This window comes from Ixodes scapularis, unplaced genomic scaffold (genome assembly GCF_016920785.2).
Source record: "Ixodes scapularis isolate PalLabHiFi unplaced genomic scaffold, ASM1692078v2 PGA_scaffold2__306_contigs__length_199485367, whole genome shotgun sequence".
NCBI classification, from domain to species: Eukaryota; Metazoa; Arthropoda; class Arachnida; order Ixodida; family Ixodidae; genus Ixodes; species Ixodes scapularis.
In genome coordinates, this window is record NW_024609857.1 from 192,233,399 (window position 1) to 192,259,148 (window position 25,750).

General features: G+C 44.3%; 2 protein-coding genes across 2 annotated transcripts; one reads left to right on the forward strand and one right to left on the reverse strand.

Moving 5' to 3' along the window:
* Window positions 1-107: 107 nt before the first annotated feature.
* Window positions 108-25,289, forward strand: LOC115317120 (sulfotransferase 1C4-like). The gene is made up of 2 exons (XM_029976673.2): window positions 108-126; window positions 24,324-25,289. The coding sequence occupies exon 2, from the start codon at window positions 24,384-24,386 to the stop codon at window positions 25,287-25,289; it is 906 nt and encodes a 301-aa protein (XP_029832533.2). The 5' UTR covers window positions 108-126; window positions 24,324-24,383.
* LOC120838848 lies at window positions 2,433-5,724 on the reverse strand. Its single transcript, XM_040208947.1, has 2 exons — window positions 5,275-5,724; window positions 2,433-3,060 (listed from the first exon to the last, which is right to left on the reverse strand). The coding sequence occupies exons 1-2, from the start codon at window positions 5,683-5,685 to the stop codon at window positions 2,587-2,589; spliced, it is 885 nt and encodes a 294-aa protein (XP_040064881.1). The 5' UTR covers window positions 5,686-5,724; the 3' UTR covers window positions 2,433-2,586.
* Window positions 25,290-25,750: the final 461 nt, after the last annotated feature.

A 25,750-nucleotide genomic window follows, 5' to 3' on the forward strand; every position in this document is an offset into this window, starting at 1 on the left:
CACCAGGCAGGCTACAGGGAACCCAAGTGCGACCGCGAGCATCGGTTTCCGACATGCGCCGCCGCTGATTTCGGCCGATGCCACTTACCGGCCTACGACCACTGGCACAGCACCGACGGCTTCGAGGTGAACTACGGGCTATAAAAGGCGGCAACTGTCAGTGCCCAACTGGGGCATGGACCCGGCAGAACGATGTCACTGTCGCTCACACAATTTCTGCTGCTCACGTAGGTTAGTGAATTGTTTGCTTGTAAAAGGTTTACTGTCTTTACACCCCAAGTGCTCTATAGCTGTGTAAGGTCTCATTAGCTTCTGAAGTACTATACACGTCATCGCTTTTTCTTGTTTCGGCGGCTTGCGTTTTATTTTTTTATTGCTTCTACCGTGTGGCGACGTTGAATTAAACCCAGGTCCTGATAATGAGCCGACTCTGCAGATGATTTTGGATGGGAAATTGGAGATTAAGGCCCAAATAAATAACATAGAAACAAAACAAGTTCGCAAGGGGCCACCCTTGAAGATTTAAAATCACGCATTTTATCATTAGAAACTTAGATTGCAATCCTCACGAAGTTGGAGGCGGCCGTGACAGAGTGTAGGAATAGCTGCAACAACCAACAGTGTTCAATGCAGTCCCCTGTGTAAAAGGTTGATAATCTTGATGATTGTAGTAGAAGATTCAATCCTGTGTTTTATAGCATTAAACATCAGAAAACAAATGATTCAGGGGCGTTGTAGGAACAACTAGTTAAAGGACTACGTGAAACAAACCTCGATATTAGGCCTACAACCATTCAAAGAGCTCACAGGATTGAAAAATGTAGTCCACGCAAAACCCGACCTTTCATTGATTCCGAACTTTTCGCCGTTTAAGGGGAAAAATTCAATCCTGGGAAACGCAAAAAAATGTGAAAGGTTTTGGCATCCGTGTATCAGATGATTTCGCTGAAGAGATACTTTGAAAAGGATGTTATCTCTGGGAGTTTTCCAAGAGTCGTAATGATAACGATACGCGGGTTAACCTCAGGCACAACGTTCTTTATCTGAATGATACAAAATACATTTATGATGATAATATCAATCAGGTAGTGCGGTTTAGTGACTGTATGCTGACTCGCCCACTGCAATCTCATTCCTTGTTATTAACTGTCGTAGCATCAAAAATAAAGTTGATTTTTCTTCTCTCGTGGTTGTTATTGGCACATGATCTTGGCTAACTAATGGCGTAACAGACTGCGAGGTATTTCCTGATAAGTTTACATGCTACGGAAAATACAGAAATAGACATGGTAGCGGGGTGTTTATTTGAGTGGACCAGGGGATTTGTTCGAGTAAGATTGAGGTTGAACTAGGACCGTGCGAAGCTGTATGGTGTCAGTTAAGTCTGAAATGGTACAACTTTGGCAGTTTGTTCTTTTTACCGGCCGCCAGCAAATTCAGACGATGTACTAGCCGAGATCACAGCTGCGGCTGAAACGATTAAATATGATATCATTGCGATAGGTGGCGCTTTTAATTTGCCCGACCTTAACTGTCACCAACCAAGCACACACTCTGGAGCATCTCGTGGGCTCACTGCAGTAATGTACAGTTTTATCAACCTGTTTTCGTTGACTATAACAGCGCTAGAGCCCGCTCGAGGGGACCATATACTAGATCTTTTCCTCACAAAGAAAGCGGATTTGGTGCAGACTACTTTAGTAATTCTGTGAATCAGCGATCACAGCGCTGTCCTTTGTGAAATGAAATTGGATCACGTAAAAATGTATAGTGACAGCAGTCGATGCTGATTTTATTACAGTAAAGTTAATATTACCTCGATAAATGCTGAACTAGGTGCATATTTCGTTCTTTTTGAAACGCTTGCTGAATCATGTTCTATACCTGAATTATGGACACTATTTAAGACGAAAGCTTTGGAATTTCAAGACCGCCTTGTTCCCTCTTGGATTTTAACTAAGAGGCGTAATAATAGCAAACCTTGGTTTACAAAACAACTACGGAACTTGACCCATAGAATGCGAAGATTTATCGGGCCTATAAAAACAATCTGTTGCTTGAAAATATCCTAAAACTAAAAATAATAACCAGTAATCTAAAGACGAAAATAGAACTAGCAAAGTCAGTTTTATTCGATTAATTCCAAACTAAAGTTAAAGACAACCCTAAAGGACTTCGGAAATTCATAAAAAGGAAAAAAAAATGTTAACGTATCTATACCTGATCTTGTGAAATGTGACGATATGGTCTCTGATGCTGGTGATAAAACTGAATGTTTTAACGCTTATTTTAGTTTGGTGTTTTCCCTACCTGTTATAAATAACAACACTGCAGACGGCCTCGCTCCGGCAGATGTACCGCCCATGGTAGATGTTGTCACTTGGACATCTCGCAGTATGACAGAACCGCGAGGACCAAACAGACAGGCCGGCTACCAGGGTATGAACGGTTTATTTCGGGCCCGCGTGGAACTATATATAGCGCTCCACGGACCAATGGCAACGCAGTTAATAAAACAAACAAAAGGCGGATAACAGTAAGTCATGCTTCGGTGACTCGGCCGAAGTGATAACAATTCTCCTTCTCTTATAATTGAAGGCGATCAATGGGTTTCCGAGTCCGAGTGGACCGTCGCAGCTGGAACGGCACACAGCTGTCTTCGGGCTCGCTTGAGGTCGTGGCGTCGCCGTACAACTCGTTCGCAGGGCTCTTGGCCGAGGCTGCAGGTACCGCGGCTCGGGCCAACTGGTCAGCAGGGCTCGTGGGAGAGGGTACAGGTACCGCTGAACCGCTGGCGGCTGCGGCTCGGGCCAACTGGTCAGCAGGGCTCCTGGGAGAGGGTGCAGGTACTGCTGAACCGCTGGCGGCGGGTGCCTCGCTGGTTTCCGCCTTGACCTCCCGTAACCGCAGTTGATCGAGATGACGGCGGACGTTGCCTCCGGGAGTAGATACCACAGTCATGCGAGCGCCGTGGTTGCTCTCCACCACCCCGGGCAACCATTTTTCACCTTGCCCGAAGTTCCGGTACCACACGGCAGCATGAGGGCGAATGGTTGGGACCTGTAAGTCAGGCGAGCACACACGTCTTGACGGCACAGCAGTGTCGACGCGCGAGCGTACTTGGAAACCGAGTAAGCGCTCGGCCGGTGATTTCCCGTCCGACAGTGGAGTGCGACGGTAAGACAGCAACACTTTCGCCAACTTCTCTTCCAAATCCCCGGTTGACAACTTGGCTAAGGACTCTTTTACCGTTCTGACCGCCCGCTCTGCCAATCCATTAGATTGTGGGTGATACGGGGCGGTTTTTAAATGCTCCACGTGATTTCGTTCCAGGAACTCGCCAAACTGCTGACTAGTAAACTGAGTCCCGTTGTCTGACACAATCGCACGTGGTAAGCCGAATCGGCTGAACATCTCTCTGAGCTCCCTTATGGTGGCTTCAGTGGTGGCCGAGCGCATTACGCATACTTCGATCCACTTAGTGTGTGAATCCACTACCACCAGCAGCATTTTGTTTTCAATTGGCCCAGCGAAATCAATGTGCAAGCGCGCCCAATTTTCTCCCGTTTCTGGCCAGTTAACAGGCGTGCTTGCTGGAGGCATAGGAGCAGCCTGTGTGCAGTTGTGACAAAGACGAGCCAGTCGTTCTACCTCACCGTCCAATCCGGGCCACCAAAACAACGTCCGGGCTACCCTTTTCATGGCCGTCGCCCCCTGGTGAGCCTCGTGGAGTAGATTGAGCATCTCTTTCTGGGCTGCCCCTGGAATGACGACTCGCTGTCCCCAGTAGAGCAGGTCCTTGACGACAGTCAACTCCTGCCTTCTGCAAAAGTAAGGATGCAGCTCATGCTGTTCTTTGGTTAGAATTTTCGGCCAGCCACGCATTACGAAGCTTTTTACTGTAGTCAGTGTTCTGTCCTCGGCACTGAGCTCTTTTAGCTGCCGTGCCGGCAGGAACGCTTCATCCATGCACTGTATCGCGAACACGTAATCTGGCAGCTCCTCCTCTCGGCTCTCCTCGGTCTGTGGAAGGGGCAATCGGCTGAGGGCGTCCGCGTTCGCGTTGCGTTTCCCGGGGCGAAATTCGATTTTGTACTGGAAGTCGCTGAGTAGAAGGGCCCACCTTTGAATTCTTCCCGATGCCAGCAGAGGTATCGGCCGGTCCTCTCTCAGCAGACCCACCAGGGGTTGGTGGTCGGTGACGAGAACGAACTGTCGACCTAGCAAGTAATCCCTGAACTTGGTCACGGCGAACACCAAGGCGAGTGCCTCTTTCTCTATTTGGGAATAATTTTTTTCTGCTGATGTCAGGCTTCGGGAACGGAAGGCGATCGGTCGGTCGACAGACCCCAATCGGTGCGACAGTACAGCTCCTACTCCTGTTGGCGAGGCATCGCATTCCAGACGGAGTGGTTTACTTGGATCAAAAAAGGTCAACACGGGAGATTTTAGCAATACTGTCTTGGCCTTTTCCACGGAGTCTCGTTGTCTCGGTCCCCATTACCATACTTTATTTTTTTCTAAGAGCTCGTAAAGCGGTGCCAGCAGGGTAGACATATTTGGCAAAAACCGATGATAATACGTCAACAATCCAATAAAGGCCCGGAGCTCGCTGACGTTCGTAGGGCTTGGGGCCTGTCGGATGGCGTCCAGATTCTTCTCGATGGGGTGAAGCCCTTCCTGGTCCACTCTGTGGCCCAAGTAGCAAATTTCACTTTTCCTAAACGTACACTTCGACTGCCGCAGCCGCACACCCATGTCTTGAAATCGTTGCAGCACTGCCCTTAGATTTTCAGTTCCCGGCTGCTCAGCCACCAACACGTCATCCAAGTACACCTGCACTCCTGGCAGGCCGGCCAGCATGGTTTCCATTTTTCTCTGAAAAATGGCCGGAGCCGATGCAACCCCGAACGGCAACCGGTTGTACTGGAAGAGCCCGCGATGTGTATTAATCACCGCCAGTTTTTTTGAATCTTTGTCTAACGGTACCTGGTTATACGCGTCTCGCAGATCTAACGTACTGTACACTGCCCCACCACGCATCGACGCAAAAATGTCTGCTATGCTGGGCAGAGGGTACTGTTCAGTAGCACAGGCAGCATTCACAGTCAACTTAAAATCTCCGCAAATTCTAACGGATCCATCACTTTTCCGCACAGGAACGATCGGCGCCGCCCATTCTGAATGCGTTATTGGAGACAAAACTCCCGTTTGAACAAGACGGTCTAACTCCTCAGAGACCTTATCTCTCAGAGCGTAAGGAACGGGTCTTGCCTTCATGAATTTCGGGCGAGCTCCTTCCTTCAGGTAGAGATGTACGGGGGGCCCCTCGATGGCTCCTAGACCGGGCTCGAACAGGTCCTGGAAGTCGCTCAGCAGGGATTCCAAATCCTGGTGGTCTCGGTGAGCGGAAACAGAGGCCACTTCTGCGCCAAGCAAGTTCAACTTGTTGATTACATCCCGGCCACAAAGGCTGGGTCCAAGGCAATCCAACACCACCAGGTTTGCAGGAACCGTGCGGCCCTGGAAAGCAACGTCCAGATGCAGCTCTCCTAAGATGGGCAATTTCCCGAGATAACAATTCAGTCTCAGTTCACTTTTTGCAAGGCTAGGCCAGCGGTTTCGGCACTGAAGATACACGTTCCGAGGAATGACGCAGACAGGAGAGCCAGTGTCTATTTCCATGCTGACGTCAATGCCTCCCCAGCAAAGCTTCTTCCTGACTGGTTGAACGAAACAGACCGTTGCAGCTTGCGACTTGATTGCGTACACCGACGAAATGCACAAGTCATCATCTTCTGCTGACGCGTCCGCCAACAACGACGACATCTGTTCCTTATCAGGTTTCCCGCTTCGCTCCCGATACCCCGTAGCTCGACACTTTCTGGCTAGGTGCCCTTGCTTTCCACAGCGAAAACACGTTTTCGTTTTGTGGCCGCAGTTTTCCCCGGTGTGTGATGAACTTCCACAGCGACCACACGCTGCTACCGAAAGGTGCTTCTCCCGCCCGTACACATTTCTTGACGGCTGTTTCACCATTTTGTGTATGGCCCCTTCCTTCGTTTCTGGCCTTTGCATTTGTTCTACTTCGGAATCAGCTGCTTCCGCTGCGGCTGCTACTTCTTCCGCCTCATTCAACGTAAGGTCCCGCCGTGACAGCAACCTTCGCTGGACGTCTCTACTTCTCACACCGCACACAATTCGATCCCGTAGCATCCGGTCAAGGCTCATGCCAAAGTTGCAGTTTTCCGCAATTTTGCGGATCTGCACAACGAACTCTCGTACGCTCTCAGTTGGTTGTTGCACGCGGTTGAAAAATTTATAGCTCTCGGCTATTTCATTGCGCTTAGGCGCGTAGTGCTGCTCTAGGAATTTTACAGCTTCTTCATACGATAACTCGTTCACCTTTCCCGGGGCACAGCTACCACTTAAGACTTCTATCGTATGCGTGCCGAGTGCCGAAACTAGCAGCGCTCTCTTGGTCTTTCCACTGGCAATAGCATTTCCCTCGAAGTATGCTTCAACGCGTACGATGTAGGAGTCCCACTTATCTCTGCTGTCGTCGAAGGCAGGCACTTGAAAGCTGGTCGGCGTCGCCATTGCCCCCGTCTCGGATCTTGAGCAGCCCTTGCCTCCTGCCCGGCGGAGTTCGGCGCCTCGTCGCCACTGTTGTCACTTGGACATCTCGCAGTATGACAGAACCGCGAGGACCAAACAGACAGGCCGGCTACCAGGGTATGAACGGTTTATTTCGGGCCCGCGTGGAACTATATATAGCGCTCCACGGACCAATGGCAACGCAGTTAATAAAACAAACAAAAGGCGGATAACAGTAAGTCATGCTTCGGTGACTCGGCCGAAGTGATAACAGTAGATATCTTCTTTGATGGTCATGGGACAGAAGATTTATTGGAGGGCTTAAGTGCTTCAAATGCTGCTGGCGCTTAGTGTACACCGGCTGCTTTACTGAAATCCTGCGCACGATCAATGTCCCCCTATTTAGAAATACTTTTCACGAAATCACTGAATTATTGCTTGGAAGATAGCGTTTATAGTCCCAGTCAGTAAATCGGGGCTTCGCAACAGTGTCTCTAATTTCCGTTCCATTTCATTAACTGCCGTTTGCTGCAAAATTCTTGAACACATCCTGTACACGTCTATTTCCAAACACATGCATATTCATTCTTTTTTTAATCAGAAACAGCATGTCTTTCGAAACGGGTTGTCCTGCGTCACGCAATTAACGGAATTTTCTTACGATATAACTGAAGCGCTGATAGCCGTTGAACACTCGACTGTATTTTCTTGGATTTCAAAAAAGCTGTCGATGTGGCACCTCACTCGTTATTAGTTTGAAAACTGTTGCGTTATAATATCAACCCTCGTGTTATCTCCTGGGTTTCCGAATATTTACGCGCTAGATGTCAGTACGTGTTGTAGATAGCACGAAATTGAGTATTTTTCACGTAACATCCGGGGTTCCGCAAGGGTCGGTTCTGGAACCTTTACTCTTCCTACTTTATATAAATGATATCTCGGAGTCCGTTATATCAGGTATGCGAATATTTGCAGACGATTGCGTGTGATATAGCAAGTTAATTGTAAATTTGATAGTCTTATCCTTCAAAAAGACTTAAATGCAATACAAACTTGGTGTGAAAAATGTCAGATGAATCTTAATTTGGATAAAACTGTGTACATGACATTTTCCAGAAGAAAAACCTTCAGTGAATTCCGTTAGGAGATAAACAATATTATTTTAAAAGTGGTTTCTGAGTTTAAGTATTTAGGCGTGTTTATCTACACATTCATTACATTGGAGTCGATAGGTGGATTGTTCTGTGGCAAAGGCTTCAAAATCTTCGGGTTTTCTTCGCAGAAATACGCGTAACTTTCCTCAAGTCACCCCGGAGCTGTTGTATAAAACAAATGTGTTATCTATTTTAAAAGATGCCTGCACTGTGTGGGACCCGCCGACTATCACTGATAGAGATAAACTAGAAAGGGCGAAAAATTTTGCGGCCCGCTATGTATTGGGAAGGACAGTAAAAGATAGAGATTTTAGTGTGTCACGTGCAAAACAGACTCTACCATGGGATACACTCAAATACCGCAGAGAAAAGCTTCGCTTGAAGTTTTTTCACAGTATATATAATTCCCAAACCGGAATTCCACGTGACACATATCTTTATTCACCTTATTATCAATCCTCACGAGTGGATCACGTTCACAAGGTTCGCGAGTACAGATGTAGAACTGCAGTTTTTAGTAGTGAGTTTTTCCTGAAAACAATTTGCCAGTGGCAATGGTTACCTTCTGCCGTAGTATCAATTTTGTCAAACGATGCGTTTCATTCTGCCCTGGAATCAGTCAAGTTGCTGAAATAAAAGTTATGCAATGTGTGTTGCGGATTCGAGATCTGATCTACATAAACAATCCTGCCGTCATTTGTTGATATATAGTGATAATTTGTGTTGCCAAGTTGTGATTTGCTTCTATGTATATAAATACCCTCGCCGTCATTTAACCCAACTGTACTTCAAAAGAAGCCTGCTTGTGTGTATTGAAGTAATGTCTGGGGAATGTAACCCCCCGCTGTAATGCCAAAAGGTGCTGCGGGTATTGGATAAATAAATAAAAAAGCAAGCACATTTTGTCGCCGACTCACCGGCGAAGCAAGTGCATATACTCGCACCGCCACGATATGCGGCATCGGCGCCTGGCAGCATTAAAATGTATTTCCCTGTATTGAAATTCAAGTGGATAACATTGCGAAAAATATTTGGAGACAAGCATGATTGACTGGCTTATTGCACACACAGCGCTAAAAAAAGGATTCACACTTTGGCGCCAGCGGTTGACGTTCGAACCCACGCTGCCTGAATTCTTCGTACTTCTCGCCGCACTCCAGCCGGCACTGTCTTCACTCTCTTCACCGTAATCTTCAAGCACCGCGGCTTTTTTCGCCTGCGGTATTATCACTTGGACAACGTGGCTGTTTCCATTCCGGGAAAGTGGCAACGACACCAACGACGACGCCCTGGCAGCAGCGCGCAGCACGAACCTGCGATTCATTCACACTTTAGCGGCAGCGGTTGACGTTCGAACCCAAGCTGCCTGAATTCTTCGTACTTGTCGCAGGTTAGTTTATTTTTGTGTACTATTTCTGCATTCCGCCGCTGCTGCCAAAGAGTTTGCTAGAAGTACTTATTTGTCGTATTTTAGATTTATTTCTACGTAAAGAGCATGAACCTTTGCAATGTATGTCATGAATAGCCAGACGGGGAGAAGTGTCCCTTGTCGTGCTGCGAATGCGAACCGTATTTTCATTTGGGTGTGTGCTCGGGAATCGTGGCATCTGTGTTAAGAAAAAAAAAGAGTTAAAAATGAGCTGGAAATGCTCAGAGTGTACAGCAGCAAGGACAAGGTCAGAAAGCAAGAGCGTAAAACAAAGATCAGAGAAGAACATGTCAATCTTGCTCGCTGAAATGAACCGAAAACTTGACAGTTTGCTGTCACTGAAAACAGCAGTAGAAAGCATTGAGCATTCAGTTCGGATGCTCTCTGACCTGTACGGTGAAGTCTTGAAGCGCCTAAATGTCCAAGGGAACGATATTAATGGCCTAAAAAAGCGAGTTGACCAAACTGAAAGGGCGGGGACGGAGGAAGAAGTGCAGGACCTGAAATCGCAGCTAAACGATCTCGAGTGGCGCAGCCGAAGACAGAACCTCGGGATTCACGGTGTGTGCGAGACGAAAAGGGAGGACCTTTTGAGCTACGTAAGCGCTGTGGCGGCGACAGTTGGTGTCGATGAGCTAAAATACGAAGTCTTGGCGGTGCACAGATTACCTGCTAAGCCAGGGAATACGAAAGGTATTATAGTGCGCTTTGCTCGGCAAGAAACCAGAGAGCTCTGGTTGAGCAAAAAGCGGGCTTTGAACAGGGCTTCTGGCACTGGACACCTGTATATTGCCGAGAACATGACGAGACAAGGAAGGGATCTGCTTTCGCAGGTGAAAGACCGGGCAAGAGTGAAACATTATCAGTTCGTCTGGTACAGGAACGGAAAAGTGTATGCTCGACAGGGGGAGGGGGCGCAGGCCCACGTAATCTCATGCGAAGCTGACTTGCGTGTGCTGGGACGTTAGGTGACCTTATCGGGTGAATATTTCTTAGTGTTTCGTTTTTACAATGGGCATTGCACCCATTGACTTTGCAAACTTTGCTGCTTCAAAGCAACCTCTTGGTTTATCGTTTTTCTACTTAAACACTCGGTCTGTGAAATCTAAAGTTGATGACCTCGGTATACTTTTTGACTGTCTTGGTTTTTCTTATGATATCATTATGCTGTCAGAAACTTGGTATAAAGATGACTCGAATGTTTTTAGTCTGCCACAGTAGAGACATTACTCGCTTTGCCGTGAAGAGAAGAGAGGGGGTGTGGTATCTTTGCAATACAAAATGGTTTAGAGTGTGAACTGATATCTGAATTCACCCAAGTTACTGAAGATTATGAGCTGTTGTGTGTACGTTACAGGGAATATCTTTTCGCCGTTGTGTATCGCCCACTATCCGGAAATGTATCCAAGTTTATTGATTTCTTTGATATATTTTGCAACTTTACAACAGTGAACCGCTGTGTCCTTGTTCTCGGTAGTGATTACAATATTAACATGCTTGTAAACACAACAGCGCGAGAGGCCTTCATGCAGGCGATTGATATAAATGGTTTTGACTATATTGAAACGCAAGCGACGAGAGTCACTGCAGCTCCACGTCAACTTTAATTTATTTCTTTGTCACTAATTCTGATGTATCCTCTATAATTGGTGATGTTATTAGCGTTGATATCAGCGACCATCTACCAATATTTATGTTGATGAACAAACTTCGTGCAGTAGAAAACGACCCGTTACAAAAATCTTTCGAAGTGCGAAATGTTACTGATGTCACAATGGAGGTGTTTAGATATGCTTTCCTCGCTGTAAACTGGGATACAGTTTACTTCGAATTAGATGCCAATTGTGCATATGAATCCTTTTACGAACATTTAAAAAGGTGTACAATGGTAGCTTTCCTAAATTGCGCAAGCCGTAAATGAGAAAAGAGTTGTTGCAGAAAGTACTTAAGAAAACCGGCATGTATACTAGCGCTTTTGAAATACAAGAGACTTCGAAGACCTAAGAGCCTTCAAAAGATATCGTAACCAACTGACTGGCTTGTTAAGATGCGCGAAGTCCGCATTCTACACAATCCTCTTTACAATTGATGATAATGAAAATTCGCGCATACGCTGCGAAAGGGTAAATAAGGTCTTGCGTCCTCACTACGAGCGTCAAATATTAGATAATATAAACTGCGGAGACGACCATTTGTCCGGCTGTGCTTTGGCGAATGCGCTTAACAATTATTTTGTTAGCCAATCAAGTAATAAAGCTACAACTCCAGATGGGCTTGACGCTAGCAGCTATATGAAACGTAATTTCGAAAACTCTTTTTTATGAGCCCTACTGATGAGGATGAAGTGTTTGCAGTTTTTAGAAACCTGAAAAACTCCAGGTATCAAGATGAAGACGATCTTAACATCAAAGTGATTAAGCATACCCTCGACATAGTGGTACCGGTGTTAACGTATATATTTAATATATCACTTTCTTCTTGTGTTTTTCTTAAAGCAATGCAGTGTGCTGAGGTTGTCGCTTCGTTTAAAGGTGGGGAGAAGAATACGTTTAAAAACTACAAACCTATTTCTTTTTTATTCATTATTTCTAAAGGTCTTGAGAAAATCATTCATAAAAGAATTTATATTTACCTACAAAAATTTTCAATAATTTCTAATAGTCAGAACGGCTTCCGAAAACAATGCTCAACTGAATCAGCACTGTTAGTACAAACGCAACAAATTATAGAATGTTTTGAGGATAAAGAAACTCATCATGAGTGTATATATTAACTTCTCCAAAACGTTCGATTTAATTAATCACAAAATTTTGTTCATGAAGCTAGAAAACTACGGTATATTTGGAACGGCTTTAGACATTTTTAAGCCATATATACAGTACCGTACGCACTTAGTTAATAATAACTATATTTCAACCATCCAAAAAATTAGAAAAGGTGTACCTCAAGGTAGCGTGCTCGGACCACTCTTGTCTATAATCTTCATAAATGACATTGAAAACTGCGTACCGCGTGCAAACCTTGTGTCCTATGCCGATGATACGACTATTTTTATTACAGGCGGCTCAGCAGATGATATAGAAAGGAAAGCAATAGGAGTACTTTCAAACATTGACTTGTGGACGAAAGTAAATGGACTAAAATTAAAGTCTGAAAATACTAAATCTGAGCGATTTCAACCTCGAAGTAGACAGATATCTTATTCGTTTCAAATTTCCTTAGGCTGATCAAAACTAGAGGTGATAAACTCGGTAAATAGACTGAGTGTACTTTTCACTGAATCATTATCATGAAGGGAGCACATTGAATATGTCCATAGAAAAGCTAGTAAATCTATTGGTCTCCTTTGTAGGAACCGTTGTCTTTCCAAAAAGCGTAAAATTGCTTTTATATTACTCTTTGGTTTATACTCACTATGTGTATTGTCATTTAATTTGGGGCCAAACAACAAAACATAACTTAACAAGACTACTACTAACCCAAAGGGGCAATTCGAATTGTTTCAAATGTTTCTTTTTTTCGTCCTTCTAAGCAACTCTTTTTCAAGCAGCGTGTAATTCCTATTGAACAGCTGCACAGATTTCGGTTGTTGGTGGCTTATAATGTAGCCTTAAAGCACAACAATACATTTTTCATTTTTTGCATTGTCATGTTTAACTAAGTTAGATCATAAATACGTTACCCGCCATAGCGAGACCTGGAATGTTTCAACACTCCGTACTAATTATGGTTTTACATTATTACCAGTATGCGTTGCCATCTTTACAAAATGAACTTGAAGCAAATGATGTGTGTATATTTTGAAAGTCAAATCGAATGTTAGCGGACATACTACTAAAATCCCATTTTCTATATGGTACCGTGTAGTGTGACGCATGTGTTCAGAAACTGTTTCTATCTGAGTGGCATATATCTTTTAGTTATCTTTCTAAGTATAATGATTGGAGTGGTGTGCTGGTGTATATTTGAATTTTTGGGTCTAGTGTATTTTTATTTTGCGCTGTTTTTCCGCCAAGGTGTGTATGGGAACTATGGCCTCGTCAAGCTACAGTAGCAGCTTTTTGCCCTCTTTTCCACCTTTTTTCGTTTTGTAATGAAAAAAGAAATAAATATTTTTATTATTATTATTAATATTAAAGTCGGTTATACTGGCGAGGAATGTTTTCGCTACGACGACTCTCCATAGCAATCTTGGCGCGACAAGTTCACAGCAATCCTTTTGAAGCTTCGAAGATGTGAAAGAACCGAAATGGCGATATCTGTGGCAACAGCGACCAAGCAGATAATCACTTTCCGATATTTTGGTCAGCTGCGGGTTAGCATTTGTTTGTGTCCGTATCGCAGGCAGAGAAGACAATAGCTATAGTTTCCCAAAATCCACTATATTAGACGGGACCGTATACGCACCACCTGGCCGTTTCGTCTCGTGTACTAAGCTTGGGGCGAATTCAAAACGGCAATGTTTAACGGCAATATTTAAATTACTAAGCTAAGCTATGCTAGCTGGATTAGCGACCCAACTCTCTTAGAACAATGCTAAGCAGTACCTCATATAAACCCGTTCCACATTCCATTTTTACACCGCTACTTCAGGTATTGAAATCGATCACCAGGAAGTACCATTTTACTATTGCATGCAGCCGGAAAAATATCGAGAGCGCAAGCACGGAGGAGCGAGTAAGCTAGCCATGATATCAGGCCCTTTATCTGCAGAACTTTCCTGCCAATTGTTATATGAGGGGCTTCATACTAATATACGTTAAACGTAATTGATTCTCTGGGTGAAGTTGGCTTTTTAGAAGGCTAAATAACACTGGGATGTTCAACGAAGTAATTCCGGCGTTTGTATTTGAATGTCCACTTATCCGATAACTCGTATTCGTTTGAAGGCCTACATAAAAAAGTGAGTGGCATAAAATCTTGGACTTAAATTCAGAGGAGAAACTTACCCCGCACATTTTACTTCTTGCTTCAGAATGCGAACATTTGAGTTTCTTACAATATTCGTTTTCAATGTCCGCGCAGTGGCCGCAGTGGTATGAATGGCGCTCGTTTTTTTCTTAACTTTACGGTGGTCTCACTCTCAGAATATTTTCAGCTGTTATTTAAAATTACAATTATTTTGTGTGTTCTCAGTAGCCAGTCTTTTGTCAAATCTACTACAAAAAAAAAAAAGAAGATAATCCAGTCATATTTCGTTAATATGGATCCCGTTAATATGAATACCCCACTATGGTGGACAGCAGTTTCAGGGAAAACTTGGATAATACACGTATTTTCGTCTCGTTAATATAGACAATTCACATTATGGACAATTTTGGGGGGGGATGGAGGAGTCTATATGAACGAGACATCACTGTATTCGATATATAGGATATACAAGTTTGAATATTCTTAAACCTTGTACTGGCGATATTGATAAAAGTTTAGATTGTTCCGCTTTGTTATAGTAAAGATAACCTACAGTGATATAGAGAGTTAGGGCCACGGATTTTGATTGAATACGTGGAACTCTTTTATTAAGCCATACTTGTTTTATTTTAGCTAAAGTAGACGGAAGGAAACTACATGTTGGAGGCGCCAGTAAGGCCCCTCTAAATAAAAAAGATACGAAATTCCCCCTCTCCGAGCCTCTCTCTCCTTGGCTGCTCGATGCCGTTTTTCTGCTGTGTGGCTGCTAGCTGTGCCAAAGAAGCAAACACACAAGCATGTTAAAAACGGCGAAGACAAAAACGGAGCGGTGGTGTTTTGTGCCGGGGTGCAACGTGGGTTAGAACACATGCAGAGAGAAACATTCCTTGCTTCGGACGCCATGATGCGCCTCTCTGTTTACGGAATGGGGTCGTCTCATTATAAGGGAAAACATAAAACTGATGCGGAGAAAAAAGGAAACCTAAGACGAGTGCGTGACATGTAAGAGAAAAATAATTTCTCCAAATGGGCATGCCCTTCCATAAAACAGCACTTGAAGTTGTTTCCCTTATTTTTCCAGTCTTAATGTTTATTTTTATGTTATGCATGCACACCAAATGAAATCAATTCAGACATTTTGTATTCTATAAGCTTTGACTGGGAACGCAGAAGTCAAGAAAAGCTCGCTTTTATTATTCCATGCTACACAAAAAAGATGTATCAAGACCAGAGCAGAAACTAGGTTTTTAGTGAGTACAAAATGTATTGCTGCCGAAAAAATAATTAAAAGAGGTTTGGCACTTAAGTGGAGAGGAAAGTATTGCATATCATATCAAACTCAAACTTCGTTTTCTTAGCGCTGGTATGTAAAATGAGAGAGCCAATTATTCTTCTATAAAAACAAGACGAATAAAAAAAATAAAAAAAATTAGTCTAAGTAATTGGACAAACGACATTTGAGCTTTATATATAAGCTTTTGCCGCTCACGCAAGTCACGCTTTTGAAGAGAGGTGTGAGATAGGATGGAAGTTATTGTTTCTCACAACCAAGCTGGCAAAAAGCAGACAAAGAACACGATCCTTTTAGCTCTAAATGAAGCATCTCTGCCGCGGCCGCCAAGCCTCTATCATCCGTCGAATGGCCGCGCTCTGCTCCACAGCGCCCTCACCGGAGTACGTGCACCCCGCGACGCTATCACCGTCGCCGGAAGGCACACATCACCCATTCTAGTCCACCCTAGCGTGGTTCATCATTATTAAAAAAAAATGACAAAGAAAAATTCACAAGGAACAAATAAAAAGTGTAAATATTGCAATTCCACATCCGGAGCGTGATGGCCCTGCTCAAGCTCCGCCGGTGGTGCCATGTACTCGGAACATGTGGTTTACGGGCGCCACGTACTGCGGCAGAGAACTGTGCGGCTAAAATATTGTATTTTGTGCAGCTCTATCACTTATTCGTTCTACACTGGCGATTTTTTCTTTTAATCGCGAAACTCTGTTCCCCGTTCCTCGGCATACTTTTCCTCCAAAGTAAAAATTCTCACAAATGAAATTTCGAATCGCGCGTGGGTGATTATTCTTGGAGGAATGGCGCGACTGAATCCAAACAATGGAAATAATGTAACAATAAAGATGTAACGATTGCACATCCGGAGGGTGATGGCCTTGCGCATGTGGTTTCCGGGCGCCCCATACACTGTTGCGGAGCACTGCCCCGAAAAGTATGTTTCGCGTAGCTCTAGGATACGTTGTGTGCTGGTTTCCTTTGCTCGCAGAATTTTATACTATTGTTGGAAGCTTCACGGCGAGTCGCCTATTATTGCAGGCTCCCATTTAGTCTGAGTGGTGCCAAATGCGATGTGCTGTTCCTTTGTGAGCGACTAAATGACCCGCGATATATAAGGTAAGATCCGCATTGCGGTGAGAGGCCTTTTTATAATAGATATTGTTGTTTGTGTATAGTGAATTATCGAATAACCGTTTTTAGGCAGAAAACGTATTCAATATATGCTTAAGAGATAGATTATTACAATAATTCATTTAATTGTTTTTATTTGATAACTTGACCTAAATATTCGAAATGAAGCTCCACGAGAACAATTCTGTAGTTATACTTTGACGAGAGTAGATGGATGCAGTTTGTAAAGCTACACTTTCAGTTGGATCAACTTCGTCATTGATTGTAACGATAGCTTAAACACTCAGCTTTCGTAAATAAACTTTTATGTATATATATATATATATATATATATATATATATATATATATATATATATATATATATATATATATATATATATATGGTTGTTCGTTTTCGGGTTTTACTTTTTATTTTTAATTCGGGGTGTAAAAATCGGGTGCTGCTTTTCAAACTGATAATCGCGGAGAAATCGGGGTTTTTGTGGAAACATTCCAAAAACTTTTTTTTTTTTAGGGTTACATTTACAACTGTCCTCAGTAATACATTCGTTTTTTTTTTATTCGAGGGTATTACGAGCTTGTTAGCGTTAACGCGTTAAAATTAGGGATCAAGCTGGTAATCGGGAAGACATCCGGGTTTTCCACGGAATCCTCCTCTACCTAACGTGTCAACGAAAACCCCGACCGTCCAAGGGACGGTCGTTTTCGATCAGATATTTTGCTATAGAATAAACCTTTTAACTTTTCCCGATGTGTTTACGCGACTGGATGGCTCGGACGTTGTCCGTTAGAAAGGTTGGACGCCAGCGAGATGGCCATGCTACCCAAGAAACCCTGCTGGGCTTCGACACCTAACAGCGGTCGAAGGGGGATTGAGAGTGCATTTCACAAGCTGCGTGCAGCAGGGCCGAAGCTACGTGGCGTGCCGAGGCGGTTCCACCTACACAGCGGGAGGACGGAAATGTCCCTCCGAGGCCCCAACGTCTGTTGTCGCTTTTCTTCAGCCGGCCTCCGTAGAATGTCACTGTGAGTTAGGCGCGCTCGTTGGGCTGTTGGTTGAGAGTCGTGTGGCGTTCATAGTGCTGCACGCAGCTTGCGAAATGAACAATTCGCCGCAATTGGCGTTAGTTTAAACCTTGAGGGAGCCGCAGTATTCGGTGCCCCAGTAGACTTCCGGTGGTGTACTTATTTGTTCTTCACCAACGCACAGAGATCGGGTAAGAAGCTTTTTTCTCGCAGAAGTTTCTGCACCATATGTTTGTAAGGACTTGCGCGCATAGTAGGAAGTAGTAGAAGTGACAAGATGATGAAAATCAAAGGAAAAAAGAGGAAAACCACACGCGCGCAGGGGTCTGCCGGTAGCAGGTTGTAGCGAGCTTGTTTGCAAATAAACATCGGTAAGGAAGAGTAGCTAGCGTGTGTGCACCGCAAACTCCGTGTGGCGTAAAAATAAATAGGTTGGTTATGTGGTTGTGGAATAAGGGGAGAAAACGGGGTTAACCAGAGTCTCTTGAAATGTTATGGGGGTGTAAAAATCGGGTAAAATCCGGTTTTACCCAAAAGTCCAGTTTTACCCATATATGTATATGTATATATATATATATATATATATATATATATATATATATATATATATATATATTTTTTTTTGTTAGGGAGAAGAAGTTGAAGCTAAAAGAAGAGGTCCAAGCTGCGCGCGCTCTTCAGCTGGGGCGAGACTGACCGAAACTCGCCATGCAGGACCCCTTAAGGGGTATTCACACGAGGGAGAAATCCCGGGGATTTCTCCCCGGCACGCGCGCATCACGAGATAAAAACGCGAGGCTTTTGCACATCGCAAAGCCTGACGTTTTCGTCGTTGGATGCGCGTGCCGGAGAGAAATCCCCGGGATTTCTCCCTCGTGTGAATACCCCTGTACACGCTTGGTCTTCTTTAAAAATCGGCGTAGAGACTTCGGCGCGCAGAACATTCCAACCTCGAATAAGCGACAGGGTTCTCGAATTTATTAGAACGCGACATCCGCAGAAACAACAAAAAGTACAACCGGGGCCAGGCATTGAACCTTGGCTCTCTGCGTGGGAGCCAAACACGATGACCTTTCGGCCACGGGTGCGCTGCTTACTTGGCCAGCTGCGCGCGTGGCATTACTCCCTCCCTTAAGAAGGTGCATCGCCCCGATGCAACACAGAATGAAACAACAGGGACAAGGTGCTACTCTCAACTGATTTATTGCAAGACCGTTCAACACTTATACTGTCACGAATGACGAGGTGAAACAGAGAATAACTGAGCAAACTGAAACGTTAAATGGGCAAATGTGTGCCAAAAAAATTTAAAAAAAGGGAACCGAAGAAAGCAGAGCGTCGCAAGCGTCGAAGTCGGCGTAATAGCCGAGTCGAACGCTGGGGCGAAACTGACTCCGGCTTGCCACGCGGAGTCCCTTTTGTACATGCGTAAGCTCCTGGAACAATCAGCGTAGAAGCTTCGGCGTGTAGAACAAAAGGTACAACGCTGTTATTAAACGTGTCTTGGTTGTGCGGGATCTTGGCATTATGCTAGATGATCCAGTCAGCCTCTTTTAAAGTGTTGGGCATTGTTACTCGCCTTAGTTCTTTGTTTCGCGATCCTTTATGTTTTTTTTTTGTTTTTTTTTTTGTATTGCACGGAAGCCTTATTTTTCCCAAATTAGACTTTGCTTCAGTTGTCTGGAACAACCTTAAAGCCACTGCTGCAGCGACGTTAGAGCGTGTCCAAAGACAATTTGCACGTAGGTTTCACGCAAGACAAGACCTGCCCGAGCCCTACTCATATGTGAATGTGCTCAATCCCTTAGGACTGGTGCAGTTAAAAACAAGACGCGGCAGATGTGATCTCATATTTTCGTTCGAGTGTGTGTATGGCTATTATGACTGTCCTTTTATTGTGTCTTGCATCAATCTAAATGTGCCTGTTAGACATTTCCTCAACAGCTACACGTTTTGCGTTGATCCCATGCATTGTTTCTCTCCTGTAGTTAGCATACAAAACCATTTTAATCATCTTGATACGCGCCTTGACTTTTTTAAATGATGACATCACACCATTCAAGGAAGCGTTGACAATCGAATATAGTGCGTTGTCGTCGGGTTGTTTTCTAGATTAATTTTTTTGTCGCTTTCACCTGAGCAATGTGACTTGGTGCTCTACCGTCCTAGGCTTCTGGCCGTTGGTAGGCACTGAAAAAAAAATGTCGGCGATGGTCTTGCTTAGGCGTTTTATCAGTCCATTAGTCTGAGGATTGGATGTTGTGGTTTGCCGGTTGTTGGTGTGGCTGGGAAGGAGGATCTCTTGCATCAGCTGGTGCAACGAACGATGACCCGCGACCTCTAATCAGAAATTCGGAAGCGCCGTGCCGATGTACGATGGTCTGAATGAAAAGCTTGGGGGCTTCCACAGCAGTTCCTGAAGGAAAGGCTTTCGTTCCGGCGTATAGTGTGAGATAATCTGTGGAAAGGATCATGCAGCGGTTTTCTGACGTTGACCTCGGAAAAGGGCCCAGCAAATCCATTTCGATTTGCTGGAACAACGTAAACGGGTGGAGGGGGGAGGGGCAATCGGATGCAGAAGTCCTGACTTAAGTACCTTGATACTTCTTTTACAAGTAACGACAACCAATACAAATGACAAAGCCCATTCCGCTTGAACAAATTGGCGGAATTCCGTTCAGTCTTCTGCTGTGCGCCGCCATTCGCTTCCTAAAACCTGCACCGTCACGCAGTTGGCGCTTCAAAGAATGTCGCTTTTGCAGGAAGTTCTTATTTAGGGGATGTAGTCCTGACGACTTCATTGGTGGTTTCTTGCGCCGCTGAAACAGCAGGATCGAGCGCTGGAGCGAGACTGACGCAAGCTCGCCACGTGGTGCCACTTGTGTACACGCGTGGTCTTCTGGAACAATCGGAGTTGAAGTTACGGCGCGCAGAACATTCTAACCTCGCATAGGCAAAAGGTTTCTCGAATTTTCCAGAACTCGACGTCCACAGAAACAACAGAAAGGTATAACCGCGGCCAGGCATCGAACCTCAGCTCTCTGCGTGGGTGCTAAACACTGTAACCGTCAGACCACGGCGCACGGTAAGCGTCCGCGACGCTAATGCGCTCAAAACTTAAAAAATCCCGCAAAAGAATTTTTTTTTAACAATCTGGAAGGGACATCCGTGTCAAAAAAAAACATTTACGCAAAAAAAAAAAACATTTAGCGCAATACTTGACGGCGAGAGATTTATTTGAAATTCTTCGTGCCAAGTCCAAGCTGTCACTGGTCATTCCCAAATCACCATCTCGGTCGTGAAGGCGAAGCCGATTCACCTCTGCTCCACGCGCCCGAAATGCCGAGTGAGAAAACAAGTAAAAAGGAGATAACTGAAGACTAAATCGCGTGTCACGCCGTCGATATTGCTCTAATTCGTTTTTTCGCGTAAAATTAATTTTTCGGCACGCGAGTTCCAATCAGACAGATTTTCTTTTTCTCAGAAGCTCTTTAAGACCGACTGACACGTCAATCAGACGCGACCATGAACATGGTGCTTTACCATTCCACACTGCGCGAGCCACGGTCTAATGTGTCCCTGTGTGTGAATTGGCGAATCCACGCTAAAAAGCAACTGAACGGACTAATTCAAAAACGAAATAATGATAATCACAAAAAAGTAAATTTTTTCAGTTTTTGTTTCTGTTTTTTTATTTGGTTTATTTTATTAGGCGCTTCCCCGCCGGTAGGGCGGGGAAGCGCCATAACGTAGTACCAAAACACGACGTAAATGAATTCGCTTTGGCAAGCCAGGGGCGCAGCTCGCACCTTGAGAGCTAGGCCCTCCAGAGCAAAATGATGGGTACATCTAGGTACACCTAGACAAACATGAGGCGAGGCGAACACCCGACTGCTTCCAGTCAAATGTATGGCAAAATGTACCTGTAGGTATCGTGTCAGGACTAGAACCAGGGTCACAATCACACTTTTTGCACAATCAAGAGAGCAGAGAGAATACGTTTACGAGAATCGATACTTTTGTTCCACATCAAAGCGTGCAAACAGAGAAATTACGCCAGATCAATCAAAATAGTTGATGTAGGACAGCCGGACCACCTACAAAAACATTCACCTGTTTAGTATGTTCAAAGCAGTGTGCTTGTATAAGTTGCATGACATGAACAACGTCGGTCTCTTTTCATGAACATCTCGGTAAGCGCAAAACGAGTCGCACTCGTGAAAATAGACGAGCTGAATCAACATACGTGATGTATGCGACTGCTTGCCAAAAAACTCTGGGAGCTACGTTGTGGATGAAGAAAGAATAAAACAATTAAAACAGGGACAACACAACCTGTTTTAATTGTTTTATTCTTTCTTCATCCATGACTTAAACCAACACGCTATTCTCCCAAGCAGAGCTACGTTGGTTGTCCTTTAACATCGAACCAAAAATGGCAGTCCCGTTGTTTTTGTTTTTTTTTTGTTTTTTTTTAAACAAAGCTTTTTACGACTTTATGAAAGAGTTTTACAACGCATATTCCGCACTGCAATCATCTCCCCAAGCAGGTGCATAGATCGTAAGCATGTACTAGACTAGATGAGGGTTTTGACCTTCAACTAAATAGTGCCTTGTTGCTCAAAAATATTACGCCGTAAATATTTTCTTCGTTTAGCCGGGGAAAGTTAAAAGGATGTTCTCTATAATTCAGTATCCCTGGAAGGATTGTACATTTTCTTCGGATTGACAAACATAATAAAGACGCCTCGAAAAAACGTGCTCGAACTACACCCTAGTAATTTACTAAGCTAAGAACGTACCGGTAGATCCTCTCTCCCATTCATTACCAGGAGCCATTTTTTCTTTCCGATGCCGAACTACGTACTCGGCACCAACACGCACACTTCGCGACACTGTTAGCGCGAGCAAGCCTTTACGTGTTTTTTTTTTACTCTTTTCTTCACATCGAAAGGCTGTCTTCAAGAACTGCTATAGTCTGTTTCACTTGTCCAGTCGCAGCTGGTGCTGCGGTGCGATGAAGCGAATCAAGCAGCGTTAAACTTTATGGTCATGGCGCTTGTGGTATTTGCGGGTTTGCAATGGTCGGCGAAGCCAATCAGGCGCAGGGAGTGCAATCACTATGTGTGATTGGTTCGCTCGATGACAGCGAGCACACAAAGAGGATGAGCGCCATGACGAAGCGCTTTTCGCAATGCTTCATTGGCTCCATGAGGTCGTGGTGACAGTTGCGATAGGGCTTATTCTGAAACCAAGTATGATGTGGTTGGAAGGGTTCCACTTCACACCTGAGTGGTTAAACATTGGCGCCTACCGCTATACCCTTCCGAAATAAAATTGGTGTTGGCACTCGGCCCGTCGTGCCGACGCCGTATAACTAGACATGTGTACGGCTTTTCAACGGTTGGTCCGCGTTGCGACGCGATATCTTGGCCTGTACATGGTTGTGTTTGGCGCATTAGATTGTGCTGTAGAGTTTGGCGCCCGACGACCCTTTTATTGGCTCGGACTTTTAAAGGCGTGACCTAACATAGACATTTATGAAAATATCAAGGGGGCGGTGGGTGTGTGGGGAGCGATGTGTCACCCCTTTCCTAAGTTCCTAACTATAGTTCCTGACAGATTATGAGACGCAAAGCATCGCTTAATCCCGAGTATCCTATTATTGCTCTACCGCGAATCAGTTTGGGGTACCAACCGATAAGAACTCTGAGGAACGAACCACAAGCAAGGCGCGTGTTTAAAATTTGAAACACCATTTTCTTGTTTAGCAATCAGTGACTATGGAAATGTCTAAAATGACTAATGGGGACGATGACCTCTTCCACCCCCCCCCCCTCCCCTTTGCTCCGCCTGTTCCCAAGCCGGTGGCGTCCACACCACTGGCTTGGGAACAGGCTTCTGGCACCGGAATTACCTAGCAGCAAACAGAGTGTGGGATTTTATAACGATAAAAACAGAGAGAAATAGAAAAAAAAGGGCCGAAAAAAGAAAGAGTGGGGTGAAAAATGTAACTGTATACATTTTGTCTTGTAGAGGAGCTTTTCTTGTCGTGTAGAGGTGCCTTACCAAACGCACTACGTGAACGCTTCATAAAATCCACACAATCAAGGACCGGTGTCAAAGTCCCCATGCACAGCCGTTAATTTTCCGAACAGAAGAAGAAGACAGTCTGAGATGACGTTACCATTTTTAAACTAAATAACATTATTTTAATTGATACAACGTAGAATCGCTGAATCATAAATATTAAAATAAGATACGTGTCAAACTTCTATTAGAGATTGTAATATTCGCATGTCGTTACAAAAATAAATTGACTTTGAATTTTTTTATCAATACTGAATGTTGGGAAACACTTGTGGGCGTAACACCACTAGAATAAGTATCACTGCTATTGTCGAGGTTATCTTTTTTTATGCGAATTTAATTGCTATTGTGCTAATTAGAAGAAGCAGAAGACTTCTTATAGCTTATAGACAAGCATTTTTCTTGCATCAAAGGTCATGTAAGATGAATTTTACTTTTTCTTTCGTTCCTTTATTCGTTACTCGGGCAATGAGTGCTCAAAAGTGTAAAGGTATAATTGTTTAGCTTATATTTCACGCCGACGTACGGAGAAGCGGGTCGGTTCATGTGAAAAGATTTCCTGCCCAAATCGGAAAGAACATTGTACTCAAACCGTGTTTCTTGCAAATTTGCCTTAATAACTTACTGCTCTTACCGAGCTACATGCTAATAAAAAAGTTTGGTTATATTTTGCAATGTTCTAATAATTTCAGAGCCCAAATTAATATTCCTGTCCTGAAGTCATCATTAGGATCTGGCACTTGAGTCATCGCATGTCTTCAATGGTTGTTCCCGTGAGAATACCAGACGGACCCTTGTACCTGGACATGGACGGCTTTCGTCTGAATTCGTGCTTCACCTCTGAGGTGTTCCGGAAAGCGGTCAACTACAAGCCGAAGCCAGGCGATAAATTCGTCGCGTCTTATCCTAAGACTGGTACCACGTGGGCGCAGCAAATAGTGTATCTCATTTTCCACGATGGGGTGCCCCCAAATACCCCGCTGGAATTTCACAAAAACAGCCCTTTCATCGACTTGTTCGGTTTCGGTGACGCCAACCAAAATGCAAAGTCAAGATTGTTCAAAACGCATTTACCTTTCAATCTCGTACCCAAGAGTTCTGAGGCAAAGTACATCTACATGTGCAGAAACCCAAAAGACACCTGCGTTTCTTACTTTTACCACACACGTCGTTTTTCTTGTTATGATTTCCGGAATGGCAAGTTTGAAGTGTTCTTCGACGTTTTCATGAATGGAGACACCGATTACGGTGACTACTTCGATCACGTTTTGTCCTGGTACGAACACCGTAACGACGCAAACATATTGTTCATTAACTATGAGGAGATGAAACATGACCCAAAGACGTTTGTACTTAAGATTGCAGGATTCCTGAGCGAAAAGCACCACCAGCTTCTTCTTCAGAATGAGAAAATTATTGAAAACGTCCTTCAGTATAGCGGGATACAGTTCATGAAGGAAGAAGCGAAAGATCTTTTTGAGAATTTGTATGAAGAACCCTCGGATGAATCTGCTCCGCGTTTCATCAGGAAGGGCGCTGTAGGAGACTGGAAAGGCTACCTCAACGATGAGATGAACGCGAGGATGGAACAGAAAATTTCGGAGAAGTTTTCTGATACGGATATTATTGATGTCTGGAGAAAGTACGGCATCGTGTGACATCGTCAGCTTATCACTTCTAATGTGTCTTTACATCCTTCTTAGATCTGGTGTCGTGCGCTTTGAGCAAAACATATCATAAAAATAACTCCAAAATTGAACCGGAGGAACCAAGTGCTAATAAACAAATGGGACTGCTCTGCATACGTTTTCCTAAATGTTAGTATCATTGTGTATTGTGTACTTCATTTTCTATGCTGTACATTGCGTTGTATGTTGTATGTCGTGTGTCGTCTGTCGTGTGTTCGGACATACTACACATAAAGAAGTGACCGCTTCAGTCTGTTTGTGCAACACAAAATGTGGTTCGTAATCAAGGTTCAGTGGTCAGCTAACGCTCCACAAAGGACTCCAGTCACATTTACTTGACCCAATCTACACACCTCAACGCCACCTGTGAGCTCAGAGAGCTGTCACCTCATTCTATATCTCTGCACTGCCATGATAGGGGTTTTCTTGTT